This window comes from Oryctolagus cuniculus, chromosome 14, assembly GCF_964237555.1.
Source record: "Oryctolagus cuniculus chromosome 14, mOryCun1.1, whole genome shotgun sequence".
Taxonomy (NCBI): Eukaryota; Metazoa; Chordata; class Mammalia; order Lagomorpha; family Leporidae; genus Oryctolagus; species Oryctolagus cuniculus.
This window is the reverse complement of record NC_091445.1, coordinates 93,796,251-93,819,529: the sequence shown is the minus strand read 5'-3', so window position 1 is coordinate 93,819,529 and position 23,279 is coordinate 93,796,251. Positions and strand designations below refer to the sequence as shown.

The 23,279-nt window shown below is 51.8% G+C and overlaps 1 protein-coding gene and 1 pseudogene across 1 annotated transcript; both read right to left on the bottom strand.

The window, feature by feature from the left end:
- Window positions 1-5,134: 5,134 nt before the first annotated feature.
- On the bottom strand, window positions 5,135-11,176 carry MED10 (mediator complex subunit 10). Its single transcript, XM_051853405.2, has 4 exons — window positions 10,960-11,176; window positions 10,411-10,494; window positions 7,756-7,858; window positions 5,135-5,772 (listed from the first exon to the last, which is right to left on the bottom strand). The coding sequence occupies exons 1-4, from the start codon at window positions 11,079-11,081 to the stop codon at window positions 5,674-5,676; spliced, it is 408 nt and encodes a 135-aa protein (XP_051709365.1). The 5' UTR covers window positions 11,082-11,176; the 3' UTR covers window positions 5,135-5,673.
- A 3,227-nt stretch (window positions 11,177-14,403) lies between these two features.
- Window positions 14,404-14,477, bottom strand: LOC138845269 (U2 spliceosomal RNA; annotated as a pseudogene).
- Between the last annotated feature and the right edge of the window lie 8,802 nt (window positions 14,478-23,279).

Genomic DNA, 23,279 nt, shown 5'->3' with positions numbered 1-23,279 from the left:
TGTTCCTTCTACACCCAATTTTGCTTAGTTTTCATCATGAAGGGGTGTGGTATCTTGTCAAATGCTTTCTCTGCATCTATTGAAATAATCACATGGTTTTGTTTTTCAGTTTGTTAATATGATGCATTAAACTGATTGATCTGCAAATGTTGAACCATCCCTGCATACAAGGGATAAATCCCACCTGGTCCGGGTGAATGATCTTTCTGATGTGCCATTGGATTTGACTGGCTAGAATTTTGTTGAGGATTTCTGCGTCTATGTTCATCAGGGAAATTGGTCTGTAGTTCTCTTTCTCTGTTGCGTCTTTTCCAAATTTAGGAATTAAGGTGATGCTGGCTTCATAGCAAGAATTTGGGAGGATTCCCTCCCTTTCAATTGTTTTGGACAACTTGAGAAAATTGGAGTTAGTTCTTTAAATGTCTGGAGAATTCAGCAGTGAAGCCATCCGGTCCTGGCTTTTCTTTGTTGGGATGGTCTTTATTACTGACTCAATTTCCGACTCGGTTATGGGTCTGCTTAGGTTTTCTATGTCTTCATGGCTCAATTTAGGTAGGTTGCATGTGACCTGGAATCTATCCATATCTTCTAGGTTTCCCAGTTTGTTTGCATACAACTCTTTGTAGTAATTTCTGATGATTCTTTTTATTTCTGGGTGTTTGTTGTTACATTTCCTTTTTCATCTCTAATTTTATTGATTTGGTTCTCCTTTTTTTGGTTACTTGGGTCAATAGTGTGTCAATTTTATTTTTCAAAAAACAGCTATTCCTTTGGCTGATCTTTTGTATTTTTTATTCAATTTTGTTGATTTCTTCTCTAATTTTAATTATTTCTTTTCTCCTACAAATTTTGGGTTTGGTTTGCTGTTGTTTTTCTAGATCCTTGAGATGCATTGAGAGCTCATTTATTTGGTGCCTTTCCTATTTCTTAATGTAGGCACAAATTGCTATAAACTTTCTTCTTAACACTGCTTTTGCTCTATCCCATAAGTTTTGATATGTTATCTTGTTTCCAAAAAATTTTTTATTTCTCTTTTGATTTCTTCTATGACCCACTGTTCATTCAGGAGCATGCTGTTCAATCTCCATGTGTTTGCGTATGCTCTAGGGATTCCTGAGTTGCTGATTTCCAGCTTCATTCCATTGTGGTCCAAGAAGATGCACAGTATTTATATTTTTGAATTTTCTGAGATTTGCTTTATGGTCTAGTATGTGGTCAGTCCTAGAGAAAGTTCCATGCACTGGTGAGAAGAATGTGTGTTCTACAACTGTAGGATGGAAAGTTCTGTAGATATCTGTTAGAACCATTTGGTCCATAGTGTCAATAAACTCTGCTGTTTCCTTGCTGATTTTCTGTCTGGTTGGTCTGTCATTGCTGAAACCAGGGTATTGAGATCCCCCATTACCACTGTACTTGAGTCTATGTCTCCCTTTAGGTCCTTTGTCAGTTCTTTTAAATACCCAGGTGCCCTGTAGTTAGGCGCATTACGTTTATAATAGTTACACCTTCCTGTTGAATTGACCCCTAATCATTACATAGTGCCTTCTTTGTCTCTTTTAACAGTTTTTGTGTTAAAGTCTATTTTATCTGATATTAAGATGGCTACATCAGCTCTTTTTTGGTTTCTGTTGGCATGGAATATTTTTTTCCATCCTTTCACTTTCAGTCTGTGTGCATCTTTTTTTGGTGAGATGTGTTTCCTGTAGGCAGAAAATAGATGGGTTTTGTTTTTTAATCCATTCAGCCAGTCTGTCTTTGAAGGTTTAAGGTCGAGGCCATTTACATGCAAGGTGACTATTGATAAGCAACGACTTTGCACTGCCATTTTTCCAAAAATATTCCTATTTTTTACTTTGAATTTCCTTTAAATTTTGGGAGGTGTTCCTCCTTTACCTTCTTTTGTAGTGATGACAATGTTTCTGTATTTCTTTGTGCAGCACATCCTTAAGTATCTTTTGTAGGGCTGGACAGGTGGTGACAAATGTTTTCAATTCCTGTTTGTTATGGAAGATCTTCATTTCACCTTCATTCATAAATGAGAGCTTTGCAGGGTATAATATTCTGGGTTGACAGTTTTTTTCTCTTCAGACTTTGACTGTATCTCACCATTCTCTCCTAGACTATAGGGTTTCTGATGAGAAATCTGCTGTGAGTCTAATCAGAGATGCTCTGAAAGTAATCTGGCATTTCTCTTGTGCACACCTTAGAATCTTTTCTTTGACTTTGGTGAGTTTGATTACAATGTGTCATGGTGAAGACCTTTTCTGGTCATGTCTATTAGTTCTGTGTGCTTCCTGTACTTGGATGTCCCTTTCTTTCTCCAAATTAGGGAAGTTTTCTGTTGTTATTTCACTAGTAAGGCCTTCTAATCCTCTCTTTCCACGCCTTCAGGAACTCCTAGAACCCGTATGTTGGGTCGTTTAATGGTATCCTGTAGATTCCCAACAGTGTTTTTGGTTTTCTAATTTCTTCTTGTGTTTGGTCTGACTGTATACTTTCCTGTGCTTTGTCTTCTAAGTCAGATATTCTTTCTTTTGCTTTACCAGTGCTGTTGTTAAGGCTCTCCACTGCATTTTTTTATTTGTTCTATTTAATTCTTAATTTCATTTTGATTTCTCTTTAAGATCTCAATTTCGTGGGAGATTTTCTTTCATGTCCTGTACGGATTTCAGTAGTTAGTGCATTTGCTTCTGATTACTTCCATGTAATCTTATGATCAATTTTTGAATTCCACCTCTTGCATTTCTTCAGTCTCATCATCTTCACAATCTAGTATTTAAGTGTTGTGTTCTTTTGGGGACATCATGTTGTTTTTCTTACTCTTGTTTCTTAAATTAGCGCATTGATTATTCAGCATTTGTGGAGATACTCGTTGGTTTCTTTGTTTTTTTTTTTTTTTTTTTTTGCTGTGGTGGCTTTTATCTTTGTGCTATGCCTCTGTAGATAAGTGGAGTGAATGTCTAGAGGCATGAGGTGGGTGTGGGCATGGAGCTCTGTTCAGTTCTCCAGGGTGAAGGGCATGTCTAAGGTGACACACTCAGTTTTGGCACAAGTCTTTTTTCTTTTTAATCAGAAGGGAGGTTTATTCTGCTCAGTTGCGCTCCTCTCCTCCAAGGAGACCAGTTCCTGAGCACTAACCGCAGTGGGTATAACAGTCGTCCACTCTGCCCCAAGGACCACACAAAGGGTCTGTGCAGTCTTCAGTGTAAGCTCAGATTCCCCAACAATGTCCCTCTCCAGGTAGCCAGGATGCCCTGAGCATGTGGAGTGGTGAGTGCCCAGAGTTCCAACCACACCATGAGTCCTCCCACCAGCCCCTAAGTTCTCCCCACCAGAGTCAGGAGTCTCCATTCAGCTGGTTGCTTGACGCAGACACGAGCTGGCTCAGAATTTTATTTTATTTATTTATTTATTTATTTGACAGGCAGAGTGGACAGTGAGAGAAACAGAGAGAAAGGTCTTCCTTTACTGTTGCTTCACCCTCCAATGGCCACTGCAGCCGGCGCGCTGTGGCCAGCACACCGCGCTGATCCAAAGCCAGGAGCCAGGTGCTTCTCCTGGTCTCCCATGCAGGTGCAGGGCCCAAGCACTTGGGCCGTCCTCCACTGCACTCCCTGGCCACAGCAGAGAGCTGGCCTGGAAGAGGGGCAACCGGGACTAGAACCCCGTGTGCCGGCGCTGCAAGGCAGAGGATTAGCCTATTGAGCTGCGGCGCCGGCCTGGCTCAGATGTTACATCGCCCAAAATGGCACCTGCTCTATCAGCTTGTTACAGGACACTACTGTAAGGGGATCAGGGTGAAACGTGTCCCTCTCTTTGTCTCCTCTAGTTTGGCAGGTACACTATCCTCCATGGGACTCCAAGCCAGGTCCCCTCCGGGCTCTTCCTCAGCTTCATCACCAGTGGCTCGGGCTGCTGCAGTCTGGTCTCACCTCACTCTCCAATGCTGGTGTGGAGGCTCTCGCCTGCTGGGGTCCTGAGTTCTGGGCATCCGCACCCTCCCTGTAGGTCCACCATGTCCCTCTAATTAGCATAGTTCCCTCTGCTGTTTTCTCTCTAACTTTCCTGAGACTGCACTCTCTCCACTTTTTTAAAACTATCTTCTAGACTAGAGCAGTGAGCTCCCTCCCTAATCCACCATCTTGAAACTCTCTCCAGGTGTCATCCTAAAGAGACAACAGGGAGGACACAGCACAGAGGTGGCTACCTGTAGACCTCAGAAGAAACCAACTCTGAAACTACCTTCCCCTGGACTTCCAGCCGCCACAACCATGAGCAAGTAAGTCTGCTGCATGAGCTACCCACTCTGTGACACCGTCACAGCAGCCTCAGACCAAAGCAGGCCCAGAATCGCTGGGAGGCAGCATTTAACAGGGCGGATTCCCAGCCTCTGACTCGGAGGTTCTGGATGGGCACCTGCCCATCTAAGGAGCCATCATGACGCAGGGGACTGCAGGTCAGCCCTGGGATGCACTGTGCCGGCACCAGCTTGGGCTCAGAAGCAACGCGGCTCTCAAGTTCCCCCAGCCCTGCTCAATCAGGAGCTACAGCTGAGCAGAACCCGTTGTCCACCCCAACCTGTAAGGCTGAGTTCTTCAGCATTTGTTACAGCCTCTACAAAGAGGTTAGAGGAAAAACCAGAACGTCGCAATGTGCTTTAACCTCTTCTTCTTAAATGCCTGGAAAAGAAATTGTGCTATGAATATTTTTAAAAAATTTATTTATTTCTGGAAGGCAGAGTTAAAGAGAGAGAAAGGCAGATAGAGAGGTCTTCCATCCACTGGTTCACCCCCCAAATGGCCACAATGACCAGAGTTGTGCTGATCTGAAGCCAGGAGCCAGGAGTTTCTTCTGGGTCTCCCACATGAGTGCAGGGGTCCAAGGACCTGGGCCATCTTCTACTGCTTTCCCAGGCCACAGCAGAGAGCTGGATTGGAAGTGGAGCAGCCAAGTCTCGAACCAGTGCCCATATGGGATGCCAGCGCTTCAGGCAGCAGCTTTACCTGCTTCGCCACAGCGCTGGCCCCGCCTATGAATCTTACTAACACTCTGTAAAGGTAGTAATCGACTGTGTTTATAAGATACACTCTACTTTCCTGTAAAAATGCTATACAAATGATTACACAGAATAAGCCAAGTAAATACTTCAGGACTTTATTATATGATAATCTCATTGAAATCATGAAAACATGGCTGCAGTTAACACAGTCTTTATGCACCACCTTTGAAAAAGTAAACTACAAAGCCGACTGAAGTACTTCCCACAGTAAGCCCACTTTTTTTTTGTTTTCAATTTTCTCTTTTCTTCTTTTCTTCGTCTGGTTTCCTGACACCATCACAGAATGGAACAGAAAGTCCACAGAGAACAGCATCAAGTGGAAGCTTTGATTTTCCAGTCCTAGCAACTGCAGGGCGCCCCTTCCCGTGCCCTGCGTGCGCACAGAGAACCAGAGGTCGCGCCCCGCGAGCAGGAGCCACCAGGCTGAGGGCTGCAGGGGCAGCGGGGGCTCAGGCCCTGCCCTCCTCTAGCCCCACCATCCCACAAAGGCAAACGGCAGGGACGGAGAGGCCAGGGGCAGGGCTGGGGCCCAGGCCCCGGTCGCAGCCACGGCTGGTCCACAGGCACGGCGATTCCGAGGTCTCGGAGGGATGCGCCCCGAGGGCACGAGGCACTTAGGAAGGGGGGTGATCCTCCCCCCGGATGCTTCGATACTTAGCCATGTCCTCCGGAAATACTTTAGAAAGCTCTTGAATCAACAGGCTTTTAAATTTCTATGAAGAAAAATACACACTGTCAAAATATCTTCGCTTAGGACTCCTCATCCGAGTTACAGACCAGTGCACCCCTCCTCCCCAAGGAGCCCGCCCACTCAACAAGACCCCCTACAAGAACGGAAGCCAGGCTCCTTCCACTGGAGCTGAGGTTCCTGGCTGCCTGCTCACCTCGCCTCGCCTCGCCTCCCACAAACGCTAACCGAGGTGAGCCCAGCCCAAGATCACACACAATCGTGTTCAGGGCACGTGGGCAGCTATCTGAAACAGGAACACGCGTGTGAAAACAGCTTCTTTCCTCTTGGCCCAAGTGAGAAGCAGCAAGGACCTCTTGCAGAGAGCCAGCCACACAGAGGGAAATGACCTTTGTGGGCAGCGTGCACAACAGGACTTAGCCACTATTAACGGAACCACCACGAGCTCACTGTGCCACAGCACTCCCTGGAAAGCTTTCTCTACTCCCAATGCCAGAGCTCCTACCCTGCTCGACCCCAGCTCAACGCCTGCCAGCACCACAAACCTTGTTTCTCATGCGCCATCCCATAAACACACAGTACAGACGGAGACATGGAAACGTGCAACATTGCAAAGGGGCTCCTCCCTCCAACGCGACACAGATACTTAGGTTCAACTGCCTGGCCCACCAGGCAAACGTCAGCCACAGACTGCGGCGGGGGACCTTCCCAGACCTCTGATGTGCGCACCACTGCCTGCCGGGGGGCCCTGAGCTTGGCGAAACCTGGTGGGACTGAAGCCATGCACCTCGTGGAGCGACCACTGTGCTCATGGACAAAGGTGGTTTCCGCTGGACACAGCTCACTCGTCTTCCTCGGCCACACTGAAACCATCAACAGCTTCACAACGGGTGCCGCTGAAAAGCTCTCGGACACCCTGAAGGTGAGGCTGAGTTCGACAACTGCTCAATCCCAAAGTGAACAGGAGAGATGAAGCCACAGGTGCCACACGGCCGACCTGGACAAAGCATCCTATGCAGGGCCTGCCAGTTGGCACCTACAGGACGGCCGGGCGGGGCCCTGGGAAGCCCTGCCACTGTGCAGGCCCTGCCTACACAGCAGACAACACCGAGCACACCCGTCTGTGCCAGCCTGGCCTGCGGACATGAGCCGCAGACACCAGCAGAACACCCAAGGTCCTGCTGATCCAGAAATAGGTGGCCACGGGGAATATAGGACAGATAAAGAAAGGAAACGGGGGAGTCTGACCAGCACTGCCCAGCGAAGCAGCAGCAAAGGCTGGTCAGAGGCCTTTCACCCGAGGGTAAGACCAGCGGAGCCTAGGAGACAGCACACTGTGAGCCTAGGAGACAGCACACTGTGGCCTGGCTGGGCAAGTGGTGAGCTCTGGGCGGGAGAGCAGGCGAGCCCCCTGCTGCAGGCCGAGGTGCAAGTCAGCCTGGCGACGGGCCATGGAGATGGAACAAAGCGAGAAAGCAGCAACCTGAGCCTCACGCGGGTCAAGTTTAAAAAGTGACGTCTCTCACACACAGAGTTCCTCAAGTCTCCTGAAGACCAAACTGGAGGAAGCTGTCTGGAGACAGGACAAGGGAGCGGGCAGGTCAGATGCGAGGGACGGACAATGGAGAAAGGCAAGAAAATAAGCCTTCCAGAACCACCTAATCAAGTAACCATGATTACAGAAAAGCTTTCAACCACAGGAATCAATAAAGAAATACAACAGAAACCACCAGTACAACCCAATGCCAACCTGAGACGTCAAATAAACGGAAACAGCCAACGGACACTAAGTCACACAAATTAACCTGGATCTCCTTAAAAGCGAGGCTACCGTTGGTCATGCTTCTGATGCTACCACACGGCCGACAACTGAGCTTCATTAATCACCCAGGACAATTCAGGACTCTCGAGCGTGGGATGTCATAAAGAAGGCGATGTCCGCCCAAGCGTGGGAAAGGACAAAGTCATTTGGCACAGCTGCCGAGCGTCTCTTCAATGCGAGTCTTACCTTCATCGTGTCAATCTTGCCTTTAACTTGTTCATTTTTGGCTAGAGCCCTCTCCAAGCACTCTTTGGTGTAGAGCTGGGGGTTTCGACCTTGATCTATATATCTGGAAACATGAAATATCTCAATTAACACTCTCCTGGCTGACACCTCCTCTCACAGTTTTCTGGAAACAACAGCAAAAAAACACGAAATACTCATAGGCTAGCTACCTATAACCTCACATGGGCCCACTCTGGTGAAACTGAGTGTAAGAACCAGGAAAATTAAGAGCCCTCAGGGTCGGCGCTGTGGTGCGATAGGCTAAGCCTCCACAGGCAGCACGGGAATCCCAAATGGGCACCGGTTCATGACCCAGCTGCTCCTCTCCCAATCCAGTTCTCTGCTTAAGGCCTGGGAAAGCAGTGGAAAATGGCCCAAGTGCTTGGGCCCCTGCACCCAACTGGGAGACCAGGAAGAAGCTCCTGGCTTCTGTTCGGCTCAGCTCTGGCCATTGCGGACATTTGGGGAATGAACCAGCAGATGGAAAACCTTTCTCTCTGTCTATCTCTCTGTCTGCAACTGTACCTCTTAAATAAATAAGTACATAGAGCCCTCATTTAGAGGCTGGCATTGTGGTACAGCAAGTTAAGCTGCAGCCTGCCATGCTGACATCCCATATGAGCATGGGTTCAAGTCCCAGCCGCTCCATTTCCAATCCAGCTCTCTGCTACTGTGCCAGGGAAAGCAGAGGATAATGGTCCAAGCACTTAGGTCCCTGCCACCCATGTGGGAGGGAGTTCCAGGCTCCTGGCTTTGACCCAGCCCAGGCCACCACAGCCATTTGGGTAGTGAACCAGCGATGGAGGGTATCTCTCTCTCTCTCTCCCTTTCTACTTTTTAAAGATTTTTAAAGATTTATTTATTTACTTATTCATTGGAAAGTCAGAGTTACAAAGATAGGGAGAAACAGAAAGGTCTTCCATCCACTGGTTCACTCCCCAAATGGCCACAATGGTCAGGGCTGGGCTAGACTGAAGACAGGAGCCAGGAGTTTCATCTGGGTCTTCCACATGGGTGCAGGGGCCCAAGCAGTTGGGCCATCCTCCACTGATTTCCCAGAAACATGAGCAGGGAGCTGGATTGGAAGTGGAGCAGCCAGGACTCAAACCAGTGCCCACACACAATGCCAGTGCTGCAGACAGTGGCTTACCCTGCTGCACCACAGCAATGGCCCCTAAACAAAGCCCTCATTTAAGTACAGACCATCTAACCTCATGTTCTCCTGACGGCTTGCTTCACAAGCCGTTCCATTCCATGTGTGTTGGCATTTGTATCAGTCAACACGCCCTCACGCTACTGCTTTCTGATGCTCTCATACCCTGTAAGGGAAGGCAGCTCTCAACCAACAGAGAAACTAAACGCGGGCCACGTTCGGGGCCTCCACAGTCCGCACCCTGAGCCTGGGTGACACGGGAGGGCCCAGGGAGGACGTGGCTTCCCCTCCAGGGACCCCATCACCTCGAAACCCTTGGTGCAGGAGCTTCCTGGGCTGCAGAGGGGAAAGCGCAGAGGAACCACAGGCAGACTTGGCCCAGCCCCCGGGGGCCCAGCACTGTTTCACAAGACAGTCCACTGCTTTAGAAGAGAGGTGCGAGGCTCGACACCACTCTACCCAGTCTAGCTACGTGACCGCAGGACAACGCTCTCCAACTGTTTAACAAGGACACAGCTGCTTCCTGAAATGTTCAACACTTCTACCCAAAACAGGCACATTATCCTCAAGATTTCATAAAACACACTGCCTAGAGCAATAAAATAACTTTGTGTTACCAAAGGTAGGCCACTTGCCCACTTCTGTACCCTACAGAAAACTAAAATTATGACTGAGCTAGAACTCAATTATTCATTATAAAAAAAATGTTAAACCACAAAGCCCAATTTATTTGGAGTTTTTTGCTGAAACAAAAAAAATCATTTCATTTTACATATTCTGTTAGATGACTGTAAATTGTATGAAAATTTGACAAAGAGCAAAATAAATACATCAAAAATTCAACAAATGCTATTTTATTCTGATGTTTTTGAAATGACATGATGAAAGAAGCAAAATGACAGTTAATTTTTGTCCGTTTCTTGAGAAAAACAAAAAAGCTGACAGGCTCAGAGGCCAGGGTTAATCCTCTGATCACCAAGGCCCGGGCTCCTCAAAGGCGCAGAGCGAAATCCCCGGGGCAGGGCACCAGGGTGTGGCTCTACAGTGTCTGGGAAAGCTCCTGCCAACAGGGCCCCGGGGGCCCGGAGAGCCGTCCACACTGAGCACTGACCCCTCCACTGCGCACTGACCCCTCCACACTGCGCACTGACCCCTCCACTGCACACTGACCCCTCCACACTGCGCACTGACCCCTCCACTGCACACTGACCCCTCCACTGCGCACTGACCCCTCCACTGCACACTGACCCCTCCACACTGCGCACTGACCCCTCCACTGCGCACTGACCCGGGTCTGCAGCGGAATCCAGCCGCGCCTGTGGGGACCGCGCGTGCACCCATCTGTCCCTTCGCCCACCCCCTCCTGTCCCTAAGCAATCCCTCCTCCGCCCCCCGCCCCCGCCCCCTCCCAGGCCTCAGGGGTCCCGGCACCCGCCGCCCGGGAGATCAGGAGCGACACTTACTCGAAGACTTCCAGAGGCACGGTGATGTCGTGCAGCTGCTGCCTGCACTTGTCGATATCCTGTAAGCCAGTGACAATGAAATTCCTAGGGCCGGGCGGAAACGGGGGCTTCAGGCGCGCGCCCCACCCACGGCGGGCCCCTCGCTCAGCCCCGGCCGGCTGCGGGGCCCCCACACCCTCCCCCGTCCACACCCGCCATGTGCGGCCCCCGGGGGGCACCGACCACCCCGAGACTCTGAGCTTCGTCTCACGCCCCCCTGCCTCGGGCGCGCCCGGAGCTGCAGGCCGCGGCCCAGCCGGCCTGGCGTCGCTCGCTCCCGCCGCAGCCTCGCCGGGCGCCCGGCTGGCCCCACGGCGCTGCAGCGGCCATCACCGCAGGGCGCCGCCTCCCCGCCACCCCAGCCCGGGTCCCCCGCCACCCCAGCCCGGGTCCCCGGCGCGGGCCGGCGCGGCAGGTGTCTCCGCGCGCACGGCCACGGCTCCGGCCAGGTGGCCCAGCCGGCGCGCAGGCGGCCCGGGCCGGCCTCCCCGCGCCCCGGGCGCTGCTCACAGCTTCTGGTTGAGCCCGGCCTGGCTGCTTGGCTGGAAGTCGCTGACGATGATGCCGAGCTGCCGGATGTTCTCCACGAACTTCTCCAAGTGCTCCTCCAGGTGATCAAACTTCTCCGCCATCGCCCCGGCCCGACCGCCACTCCGCGCCCTCGGCCGGCACCGCCCCGCAGCGCCCGGCTCGCCCACTTCCTGCTTCCGCCCGAGTCCCCGCCACTTCCGTTTCCTCCGCGTCGAACGCGCGGCTTTCGGGGGCGGGGCCTGAGTGCTGGGGCGGGGCCGGCCGCCGTGGGCGGGGCAGGCCCGCCTAGATGGGGCGGGGCCTCGGGCGTAGGCGGGGCGGCCCGCTTTGAGCCTGGACTGCAGGTGCAGGCTGCGCCTCGCGTCCTGTGGGCTGTGTGGAGCCTGGAAGTGGGAAGCCGGCTTGGGCAGCCTAAATGAAGGCTTCAGTTCAAAATATAGTCAGTGGATAAATAAGTGATCAAGAAATCGCATGCCCCAGAAATGTCCAGAAAGGAGTGAGGCGGAGAAAGAGGGTGAAAGCGAACACGGTGCCATTCCTTCTCCGGCTGCACTGGGAGCTGGGAAGATGAACCAGAGAGAAGGCTGGGGATTGAAAGAGGAATCCGGCAGACGCGCCCGCCCGGGGCAAGCCCCCTGCGTTGGCAGCCAGAGCGGGACAGCAGTGAGGTTGCAATGAATCCTGAGACGCCCAAAATCCAGCCTGAGAAACACCAGGACAGAATGAATCCCAGACTTGGAGGAAACTAGCCAGGGGGGGCTAGAGAGAGGCGGGAGCCCCGGAAGCTCCCGACGCTCCTTTCTGTAAATCACTGAGGAAGGGATTCAAACCGCACCAGAAGCTTCCAGAGGCCAGAGAAATAGGAAACAGCCCAGCTCGCTGCGAAAGGGGAGCGTAACTTGGATGTGAACAGACAAGGCCAGTGCAGGAGAAAATATAGGTCACCATCCCTCATGAGAATAGATGCAAAGATCCTAAATAAGATATTAGCAGATGGGGCTGGGTGTCCAGGCACCGTGGGTTATATGCTGCTTGGGATACCTGCAGCCAATATAGGAGTGCTGGTTCGACTCCCGGCTCCTCCACTTCTGACCCAGCTTCCTGCTAATGCATCCCGGGAGGCGGCAGGTGCTGGCTAACGTGCCCGGGCCCTTGCTACCCATGTGGGAGACCTGGGTGGAGTTCTGGGCTCCTGTATTCAGCTGTGAGGATGTCTGGGGGAAGGGCTCCGTCTGTCTGTCTTGGAGTGGGTTCTGCTGCCTCCTTTCACCGGGCATAGGCTCCGATTCTCAGAACGGGTTACACTGAGATCTTCTGCACTGCTGTGCCTGTCCCCCGGGTTGTCCCCTCCTGGGTCTTGGCTCCCTGCGTTCGTCGAGGTGGGCCCCTTGTGTCGGCTCCGTGAGGATGCTGTGATGGGGCCACAAACCCAGAGGCTGGCCCAGCACACGTACGACCTCAGGGTGCCTCACCCTGGAAGGCCAAGGTCGGGTGTCAGCTGTTGGAGTGTGGGCTGACCTCTTCTGCTCCAGGGCCCCCCTGGCTCTGGTGCTGCCTGAGACCCTGGTGTTTCCTGGTTTGCAGAAGCATCGCTCGGTCTCCACCTGCCTCTTCGCGTGGCTTTCTCCCTGGATTCATGTCTGTGTGCAAATTTCCCTTTTTATAAGCTCTGACTCATGCTGGGTTAGGGTTATTTTGGCTGGGTTACCTCCAAGAAGACCCTGTCTCCAAATAGGGTGGTGGGGTTTGGGGCTCCAACACGGCTCCACCGGTAGCTCCCAGCTCAGGAGCGCTGGCACTTGGCACACGCGCTGTGGCCACAGGACCAGGTCGTGATGAGTGTAAGTATGGGACGAGTCCCTACACCCTCGTGATTTGAGGTTAATCAGCTCCAATCATCATTTCCATCAACTTGCCCCCTATTGTCACCAGCCAGAGTGAGAAGAGAAACAGAAGGTCCCAAAGCCTTTTATTCTTTTTAAGATTTATTTATTTGAAAGGTAGACTTACAGACGAAGAGTGAGAAGCAAAGATCTTCCGTTCTATGGTTCACTCCCCAAATGACTGGGACTGGGCCAGGCCAAAGCCAGGATCCCAGAACTCCTTCCAGGTCTTCCATGTGGGTGCAGGGGCCCAAGCACTTGGGACACCTTCTGCTGCTCTCTCAGGTGCATTAGCAGGGAGCTGGACTGGAAGTGGAGCAGCCAGGACTCCAGGCGCCACTATGGGACACTGGTGTCTCAGGCGGTGGCTTAACCTGCTGTGCCACAGTGTTGTCACCAGGGAAGTCCGACTTTCAAAGCCATCGCCAGTGGAGCCACTGAGGTCCCCTGGGCACACAAGGCTTTCCAACCACTTATAAAGCACTCGTCTCCCAGTTATCCAAAACCACGGCTCCGCGGACTATTGTCCTCTCCTGAAACCAAAGCATTTCAAACCCACTTAAACCAGTGTTGAAATTCTCTGTCCACCCTCAAACAGCTAAGTGGTGCTACTTTTTCCTTTAGTTAGCATCCTAAACGCTGTCGGCTGGATTGGAGAAACACTCGACAATTTAAGCACTCCAGGGCTGGAATGTAAATGAAATTAAGCTGGAAAATCCCAGCAGGTCAGAAGGCATTGCTGCTAGGAAGCCGGGGGCAGCAGGCCGGCAGAGCAGGCTGACCGTGTGCCGGTCACCTTGTCTCCCCTGCGGCACTGGGACATTGCCGCCCTTGTAACGCTCGTGACCTTGGACTCCAGGCTGTTTCCCTGTTTTTTCTTCATTTTCATTCCCATCATTATTGCTCTGTCAGCACCCAGAGCCCTTCATGATGCATTTGAAACATGTTTTTGCCATCCAGTCTAATTTATTCTAAGAATCAGATTCAGCTTAAGTCTCAAAAAAATGCAGCCACCCTCAGAGAGGGCGGAACAGCTGCTTTCTGCTTTTCACTTTGTGTTTTTTCAGCACATTAGCGGTTCCCGCCGACGGGAAGATCTGCAGCTCTGTCGCCTAGAGGGGATGGTGGTGGTGAGGAGGAGGAGGAGGACGATACTGACATTTTTCTGAGCGTATTATATAGATTACCTCATTGACTATAACCCTAAGAGGAAGCCGCTATACTTTCTACCACATATGGTCAAATGTAAGCCAAAACTGTTTCCCTAAAGAGAGGAGCGGGAGGCAGGATCACTCCTGCTCGTAGAGAATGCTGACACTGGTTTTCCTCAAGAGCCACACTGTCCCAGGGATGTCCTACGTTAGCTTCCCTGGAGGGGTCTTCAGCCTAGTAGCTAAGACACCCCGCGTTCCTGACCAGAGTGCTCGGGTCTGACTCTCAGCCCTGACTCCCAACACCAGCTTCCTGCTAATGTGGACCCTGGGAGGCAGCCTTACGTCTCAGGTGACAGGGTTGGTGCCATGCACCTGGGAGACACGGGTTGAGTTCTGGTCCTGGCTTCAGATACTACACTTGATACTACACTTGATCTTAGCCAAAAGGCCGAGAAGCGATGGTGCCTGTCTTCAGGCATTCGGCAAGTGAACCAGCAGGTGGAAGTGTGCTTCTGTCTCTCTCTCCTTGTCTCCCTCTCTCTAATAGAAATGAGGTTTCCCATCCATTCTGTTACACTGACATATAAAAGCACATGACTTGTGCAACAGAAAATAAATTATGTTTATTATTATATTATAAAATTATTATAATTATAAAATTATTATGTTGTTATAAGAACAAGCATTGAGAAACAGCGACATTTCTATTTCCTCTTACACATGTAACAGCTGTAACTGTACATGGAGTTCTGTGTAACGTGCCTGTGTGATCAAGATTTCAAGTGCAAACAGATGAGATTACCTTACTGCCTGCATAGCGGCACATGAACCAATCACATGCAGCTGACTTTTGCTATCAAGTTTTGCTTAAAATTTGCCACAAGTTCAAAAGACAAAGCAGACTAGCCTTACAGAAACAGGGGTGAGATGAGACCGTGAACTCCTTGCAAGCTATGTGCACAGAGAAGTACAATCAACTTTTTCAGACTTCATAACCATTTTCGCCTTGCTGGTTCCTCCAGCTCACTCGTTAAGTCCTGGTATCTCACAGCCCGTTAAGTCCTGGTATCTCACAGCCCGTTGTACAGTCAATGACGTTCAGCTGAAACTGAGATTGTGTTCAGAACCCCCGAGGGAAACGAGCCGTGCCCGAGTGTGCTCTCCTCATTGTGATGATTCACAAAACAAAGTCTTGCCTTGCAGAAAACCGCGGAGCGCGTGGGTCTGAACACCTGCTCTGGTGGTGATCAGGAAGACAGATAACCAGGAAGCCATCCAGCAAGGAGCATCTGAAATAAGCAGAGAGAAAGCAACTTGTGCCAGAAAACTAAATGAGAATGTGCTGAAACTGTTCAGCCTGGAATCTCACAGGGACCGTGATCCAGGTCTACGCTGCCCTGAGCAAAGACGTGGCTATTAACGTCCAGGTCATGGGAACTTGGTTAATTTCCTTCGCATTCTAGAAGGGGCTGTGGTTGTGTTTGTCCACGACCCAGGAGCAGCAGATCTCAAAATGGGATTAAATGTGCAAGGCCTTTTGGGAGAAATACATGTGAGAGAAGACATGGAGGGAGACAGAAGAGGCTGGAAGAGGCATGGGACAAAGACGCAGATCTCACCCCAAGGGAAGGTGAGAGACAAGGAGGAAAGCAGGGAGTGGGAGGTGGATTCCAGGAGCATGTTTGACTGCAGCCCGGTTCTGAGACCCCTGAGGGGCACTCCAACCAAAGTCCCTCACTGGCAGAGATCCTGGGATTGGCCACGTCTTAATACTCCTGCGTCACTAAGTCATTGGCTGGGAGCAGCCCTTGGCAGCGAAAAGTCAATTTCAAAGTAGAGCCCCGAGGCCCTGGGCTAATTCCACCCCTGGTATCAGAGACCGAGAGACACTTTCCCATGGGTGCCACGTTAAAACCAGCAGTAGTGCTGGTGGTGGTGGTGGTGGTGGTGGTGGAGGTGGAGGTGGTGGAGGTGGTGGTGTTGGAGGTGGTGGTGATGGTGGTGGTGGTAGCTGATGGTGATGGTGGTGGTGGTAGTGGTGGAGGTGGTGGAGGTGGAGGTGGAGGTGGTGGTGGTGGTGGTGGTAGCTGTGATGGTGGAGGTGGTGGTGGTGGAGTTAGAGGTGGTGGTGATGGTGGTAGTGATGGTGGAGGTGGTGGTGGTGGTGGAGGTGGTAGTGGTGGTACTGGTGGTGGTGGAGGTGGTGGAGGTGGTAGTGGTGGTACTGGTGGTGGTGGTGGTGGTGGTGGTGGAGGTGGTGGTGGTGGAGGTGGAAGTGGAGGTGGTGGAGGTGATGGTGGTGGTGGTGGTGGTGGTACTGGTGGTGGTGGTGGTGGAGGTGGTAGTGGTGGTGGTGATGGTGGTGATGGAGGTGGAGGTGGTGGTAGCTGTGATGGTGGAGGTGGTGGTGGTTGAGGTGGAGGTGGTGGTGATGGTGGTAGTGGTGGTGGTGGTGGAGGTGGTGGAGGTGTTGATGGTGGTGGTGGTGGTGGTGGTTGAGGTGGAGGTGGTGGTGGTGATGGTGGTGGTGGAGGTGATGGTGGTGGTGGTGGTGGTGGTGGAGGTGGTAGTGGTGGTACTGGTGGTGGTGGAGGTGGTGGAGGTGGTAGTGGTGATGGTACTGGTGGTGGTGGTGGTGGAGGTGGTGGAGGTGGAAGTGGAGGTGGTGGAGGTGATGGTGGTGGTGGTGGTGGTGGTGGTACTGGTGGTGGTGGTGGTGGAGGTGGTAGTGGTGGTGGTGATGGAGGTGGTGGTGGTGGTGATGGTGGTGGTAGTGGTGGTGGTACTGGTAGTGGTGATGGTACTGGTGGTGGTGGTGGTGGTGGTGGTGGTGGTTGAGGTGGAGGTGGTGGTAGTGGTGATGGTAGTGGTGGTACTGGTGGTGGTGGTGGTGATGGTGATGGCGGTGGTGGTAGCTGTGATGGTGGAGGTGGTGGTGATGGTGGTGGTGGTGGTGGTGGTGGTGGTGGTGGAGGTGATGATGGTGATGGTGGTGGTGATGGTACTGGTGGTGGTAGTGGTGGTGGTGGTGGTGGCGGCAGCGGCAGCAGTGACAGGACAGTGATGCTAGTGAAGTGCTGAACAGGGCGTCCGACCCAGGTAAAGCAGCCAGTATCCATAACCATTATTAGCTGATTTGAGAGAGAGAGAGATCCATCCTCCATCTGCTGGTACACCTCCCCAAATGGCTGCAATGGCCGGGATGGGCCAGGCCAAACCCAGGAGCCTGGAACTCCATCTGGGTCTCCCTCGTGGGTAGAATCCCATGGACTCAGGCCATCTCTGCTGCAAATTCCAGGAGCAACAGCAGGGAGCCAAATCGGAAGCACCAATACGGGTCGGCAGCGTTGCAAGCAGCGGCTTAGCCCGCAGTGCCACATGCTGCCCCTGTGGCTTCTCCTTGTCCCTCAGTGACTGCACCGGAAGACGCTCCACGTGTTCAGGGAACTGAAGAACTGACGGCTGCAGGGTCAGCTCACCTGATGGCCCAGCTCCTCAGCCGCTGAGGTGCTGCCCTGAGGCCTGCCCTGGCTGGCAAATCCCAGTCCCGGAGCCCTGGGATGGCCCAAACAGGGGCTCCAGCCCTGCTGCCCAGGCCCTCCCCAGGGACAGCAGCTGATGAAAGCACTCAGCCCAGCTCGGAGGCAGCCAGGATGGCCCATTCCAGGGAGCCCTGGGCAGGAGGAAGTGTCAGGATCACTCTCAACAACTGCACTTACTGGGGGGCACTGGGGTAAGTGGTGGCCAGCGAGTGGGTCTCGGGGGCCTTGGCTGACCCAGCACTTTGCCCTGACTCCCACAGGCAACTTGCTTGTCAACAGCAGTGTGACAGGTGGAGAGGAGGACCTGCCATCTAACTGGGGGCAGGGTGCCGGAAGGGGAGCTGGGCGGTCTTGACGGCCAGGGGTGCATCAGAGGGCGGGAGCAGAACTGCGCTCCAGCAGGCGTGGGCCCAGGGGCCAGGCATGGTAGCACGGCTGTGGAATCCTTCGCTTATGTTCATCACGGTCTTGAGAGGACTTTGGGGCAGGAGGGAAATGTCTCTGCAGGATTCCCTGTGCCCTCGTAGCTTACGGTCCAGTGGGAAGGGTGCGTGAACAGTGCAGTCTCTGCTCAGAGCAGGTGGGACAAGCCCCAGTTGAGTACCGTTTATCCCACACGTGGGGTGCGCTCCAGAAAGCTCAGAAACACACCAGGCCGGGGAAGCACTTGGAGAGGGAGGCGTGAGGTCCGGCGTCAGTGCAGGTGCAGCTACGCGGTCGCTGGAACGAGCCAACTCACCATCCACTGCGGGCGAGGCCTGCACACAGGGGCGGCAGCTGGGCTGACATCCCCCAGCCTGCAGACAGTGGCGCAGCCCCCGTCGGCATGCGTTGGTTGGGTGTGTGGGGCTGGTCCCGTCCCTGAGTCTCGGGGTGGCAGTGCTTAGGGAGTGAAAGGGGGCGATTACAGCGGAAAGGCCTGTGCTTCCCAGGGGTCTTGGCTTCCTTTTCCCCCCTCGGTAAAGGCAGAGAAGCCTCGTCTCTGACGTAGTGGAGGAGAAGCGTGGTCACGCACACCTCTCTGTGCCCAGCCGAGGAAAAGGGAGGAGGGGAAGAGGGAGAGGAGTCCCTTCAAGGCGGTTTGAAGTCATGGACGTCCATGCCTCTGGATCCCTCAACACTGGGCACAGCAGTTCCTGCAAGGGCCGCTACGCAAGCAGGCATTATGCAGTGCAGTGACAGTGTGTTTAGGTTGTCACAACACCTAGTGACCTGTCTCAGCCCCCTATTGCTGCTGTAACGAATGATTCCAAACACCACGGCTTCCCACAGCACAAACGTGTTCTCTTCCGCAGGCTGCAGGGAGCCCTGGGGGCCGAGAGGGAGGCAGGGCAGAGCCGCACTCCCTCCCCTTCCCCAGCCTCCAGAGGCTGCCTGCACGCCGGGGCTCGCGGCCCCTTCCTGCATCTACCCCGCACTGCTGTCCTCACGCCCGCGTCCCCCTCTCTGCATTTGCAAGGGTCCGGGTGGATGGAATCGGCACACTCTCCTATTTCGAGGTCACTGATCAGCCATGCTCATTCCACTCACTGAGGCACACGACACCGACGGGTCCTGCCATGAGCCCACCTGTGCAACGTCCTGGGCATGTGCCAGACAGGGCCTCCGGGGCACTCAGGGTTTCGAGCCAGCCCCACACGAGGAGAGGCCCCTCTCACAATGCCCTATACAGCTGGAGTCCTGCACTGCCAGGTGCCTCCTGTGTGGTGAGACATTGGGGGAGGGGGGGCTTGGATTCACATCTCAAGTTTCCCTCCAAATCTAGAATGACAGCTACTAAAAAAGACAAAGAGGGAGAGACGGGGAGAGAAAGGGAAGGGGACGGTCCCCTGCCACACTTGCTCCCCGGCAGGAGTCAGGAGTCACTGGCTCCCCCCGCCACAAGTGCTCACGCAGGGTAGGAGCCTGAAGTTGAGTCCTGTAGGGAGAACCTTGGAATCCTGGGGGCCTCCACACCGCTGGGGCCCCGCCCGGGGGGAGGGCAGAGCTGCATAGCTGCACGTGTCCCCACCTCCCCCAGCAGCTCAGAGGCAGGGCTTGGGGCTCGGAGCTGGGCCTGAGGCGTCCGTAGGAGTTCATCCACCTACTCCCCTGGGTTTGATCACTGTCCATACGCACCGGCCACCACGCATTCACACTGGACACTGATGGATTTGAGGTCCCTGCCAGAGGCAGTGAAGGGGTGGTGGCCAATTTTTCCCTGTGTCCACTGGGATCTGTAGGAAACACAAAGTAGAGAATGTGATATTTGAGAGTAAGATAGATCACGTCAGCCAACCCCTCGTTGTTCCCCGGGGCTGTGGGTGGAGTGTGCCCCCAGGGTTCAGGGGTCGGATGCTTGGGCCCCCATGCAGTGGCATTGGGAGGAGGGGCATTGGGAAGAGGTGATGAGGGGACTGGCATTGTGGCATAGCTGCTGCTGGCATCCCATTTGGGCACCGGTTCGAGTCCTAGCTGCTCCACTTCTGATCCAGCTCCCTGTTTAGGGCCTGGGAAAGCAGCAGAAGATGGCCCAAGTGCTTGGGCCCCTGCACCCAACTGGGAGACCTGGCTGCAGCCTGGCCCAGCCCTAGTCATTGTGGCCATTTGGGGAGTGAACCAGCGAATGGAAGACTTCTCTCTCTCTCTCTCTCTCTCTCTCTCTCTCTCTCTCTCTCTCTGCCTCCCCTTCTCTCCCTCTCTCTGTAACTTTGCCTTTCAAATAAATAAATATATTTTTAAAAAATAGGTGATTAGGCCACAAGCCACTGCCCTCACCATGGGCTAATGCCTGCATGGTGGGAGATGAGCTCTTTATGAAATATTGATGACCTGGTGCTGTGGCATAATAGGTTAATCCTCCACCTGCAGTGCCGGCATCTCCTATGGGCACCGGTTCTAGCCCCGGCTGCTCCTCTTCTGATCCAGCTCTTTGCTGTGGCCTGGGAAAGCAGTAGAAGATGGCCCAACTCCTTGGGCCCCTGCACCTGCATGGGAGACCGGGAGGAGGCTCCTAGCTCCTGGCTTCGGATCAGTGCAGCTCCAGCTATTGTGGCCATTTGGGGAGTGAACCAACAGAAGGAAGACCTTTCTCTCTGTCTCTCCCTCTCACTGTCTGTGACTCTACCTCTCAAATAAATAAATAAAATCTTAAAAAACATAAATGTTGAGTTCAGTCCCCTCCTCTTTCTCACCCACTTCTGCCTTCTGCCCCCTGCCCTGTGGGTGACACAGCAAGAGGGCCCTCACCAGAAGCTGGCTCCTCAATCCTGGACAGCCCCGCCCCCTGGACTGTGAGCCCAATAAGTCTCTGCTCATTGTAAGGCACCCAGCCTGTGCTGTTCTGCCAGTCACCCAAAACCGGCAAAGATGCCCAGCAAAAAGCAAACTCTTTTTTTTTAACTTTTATTTAATGAATATAAATTTCCAAAGTACAGAATATGGATTACAATGGCTTCCCCCCCATAACGTCCCTCCCACCCGCAACCCTCCCCTTATCCACTCCCTCTCCCCTTCCATTCACATCAAGATTCATTTTCTATTCTCTTTATATACAGAAGATCAGTTTATCATACATTAAGTAAAGATTTCAACAGTTTGCTCCCACACAGAAACATAAAGTGAAAAATACTGTTTGAGTACTAGTTATAGCATTAAATCTCAGTGTACAGCACACTAAGGACAAAGATCCTACATGAGGAGTAAGTGCACAGTGACTCCTGTTGTTGACTTAACAAATTGACACTCCTGTTTATGGCATCAGTAATCACCCTAGGCTCTAGTCATGAGCTGCCAAGGCTATGGAAGCCCCCTGAGTTCACTGACTCTGAACGTATTTAGACAAGGCCATGGTCAAAGTGGAAGTTCTCTCCTCCCTTCAGAGAAAGGTACCTCCTTCTTTGATGACCCATTCTTTCCACTGGGATCTCACTCGTGGAGATCTTTCATTTAGGTTTTTTTTTTTTTTCCCCCAGAGTGTCTTGGCTTTCCATGCCTGAAATACTCTCATGGACATTTCAGCCAGATCTGCATGCCTTAAGGGCTGATTATGAGGCCAGAGTGCTGTTAGGACATTTGCCATTCTATGGGTCTGCTGTGTATCTCACTTCCCATGTTGGATCATTCTCTCCCTTTTTTATTCTATCAGCTAGTATTTGCAGACACTAGTCTTGTTTATGTGATCCCTTTGGTCCTTAGTCCTATCATTATGATCAATTGTGAACAGAAATTGATAACTGGGACTAGTGAGATGGCATTGGTACATGCCACCTTGATGGGATTGAATTGGAATCCCCTGGTATGTTTCTAACTCTACCGTTTAAGGTAAGTCAGCTTGAGCATGTCCCGAATTGCACATCTCTTCCCTCTCTTATTCCCACTCTTATATTTAACAGCAATCACTTTTCAGTTAAGTTTCAGCACTTAAGAAGAATTGTGTATTGATTACAGTATTCAACCAAAAGTATTAAGTAGAACAAACAAAAAAAATACTAAGAGGGATAACATATCAAGTTGCTCATCAACAGTCAGGGTGAGGGTTGATCAAGTCACTGTTTCTCCTAGTGTTCATTTCACTTTAACAGGTTTCCTTTTTGGTGCTCAGTTAGTTGTCACCTATCAAGGAGAACAAGTGGTACTTGTCCCTTTGGGATTGGCTTATTTCACTCAACATAATGTTTTCCAAATTCCTAACAGGGATCACTTTTCAGTTAAAATTTAAACACCTAAGAATAATTGTGTGTTAATTACAGAGTTCAACCAATGGTACTAGAACAAAAAAAAAATACTAAAATGGATAAAGTATTACATTGTACATCAACAGTCAGGACAACAGCTGATCAAGTCACTGTTTCTCATAGTGTTCATTTCACTTCAACAAGTTTCCCCTTTGGTGCTCAGTTAGTTGTCGCCGATCAGGGAGAACATATGATATTTGTCCCTTTGGGACTGGCTTAATTCACTCAGCATGATGTTTTCCAAATTCCTCCACCTTGCAAATGACCGGGTTTCGTTGTTTTTGACTGCTGTATAGTATTCTATAGAGTACCTGACCCATAATTTCTTTATCCAGTCTACTGTTGATGGGCATTTGGGTTGGTTCCAGGTCTTAGCTATTGTGAATTGAGCTGCAATAAACGTTAATGTGCAGACTGCTTTTTTGTTTGCCAATTTAATTTCCTTTGGGTAAATTCCAAGGAGTGGGATGGCTGGGTTGAATGGTAGGGTTATATTCAGGTTTCTGAGGAATCTCCAGACTGACTTCCATAGTGGCTTAACCAGTTTGCATTCCCACCAACAGTGGGTTAGTGTCCCCTTTTTCCCCACATCCTCTCCAGCATCTATTGTTGGTAGATTTCTGAATGTGAGCCATTCTAACTGGGGTGAGGTGGAACCTCATTGTGGTTTTGATTTGCATTTCCCTGATTGCTAGTGATCTTGAACATTTTTTCATGTGTCTGTTGGCCATTTGGATTTCCTCTTTTGAAAAATGTCTATTGAGGTCCTTGGCCTATCTCTTAAGTGGGTTGTTTGTTTTGATGTTGTGGAGTTTCTTGATTTCTTTGTAGATTCTGGTTATCAACCCTTTATCTGTTGCATAGTTTGCAAATATTTTTTCCCATTCTGTCAGTTGTCTCTTCACTTTCCTGACTGTTTCTTTTGCAGTACAGAAATTTCTCAATTTGATGCAATCCCAAATGTGAATTTTGGCTTTGACTGCCTGTGCTTCTGGGGTGTTTTCC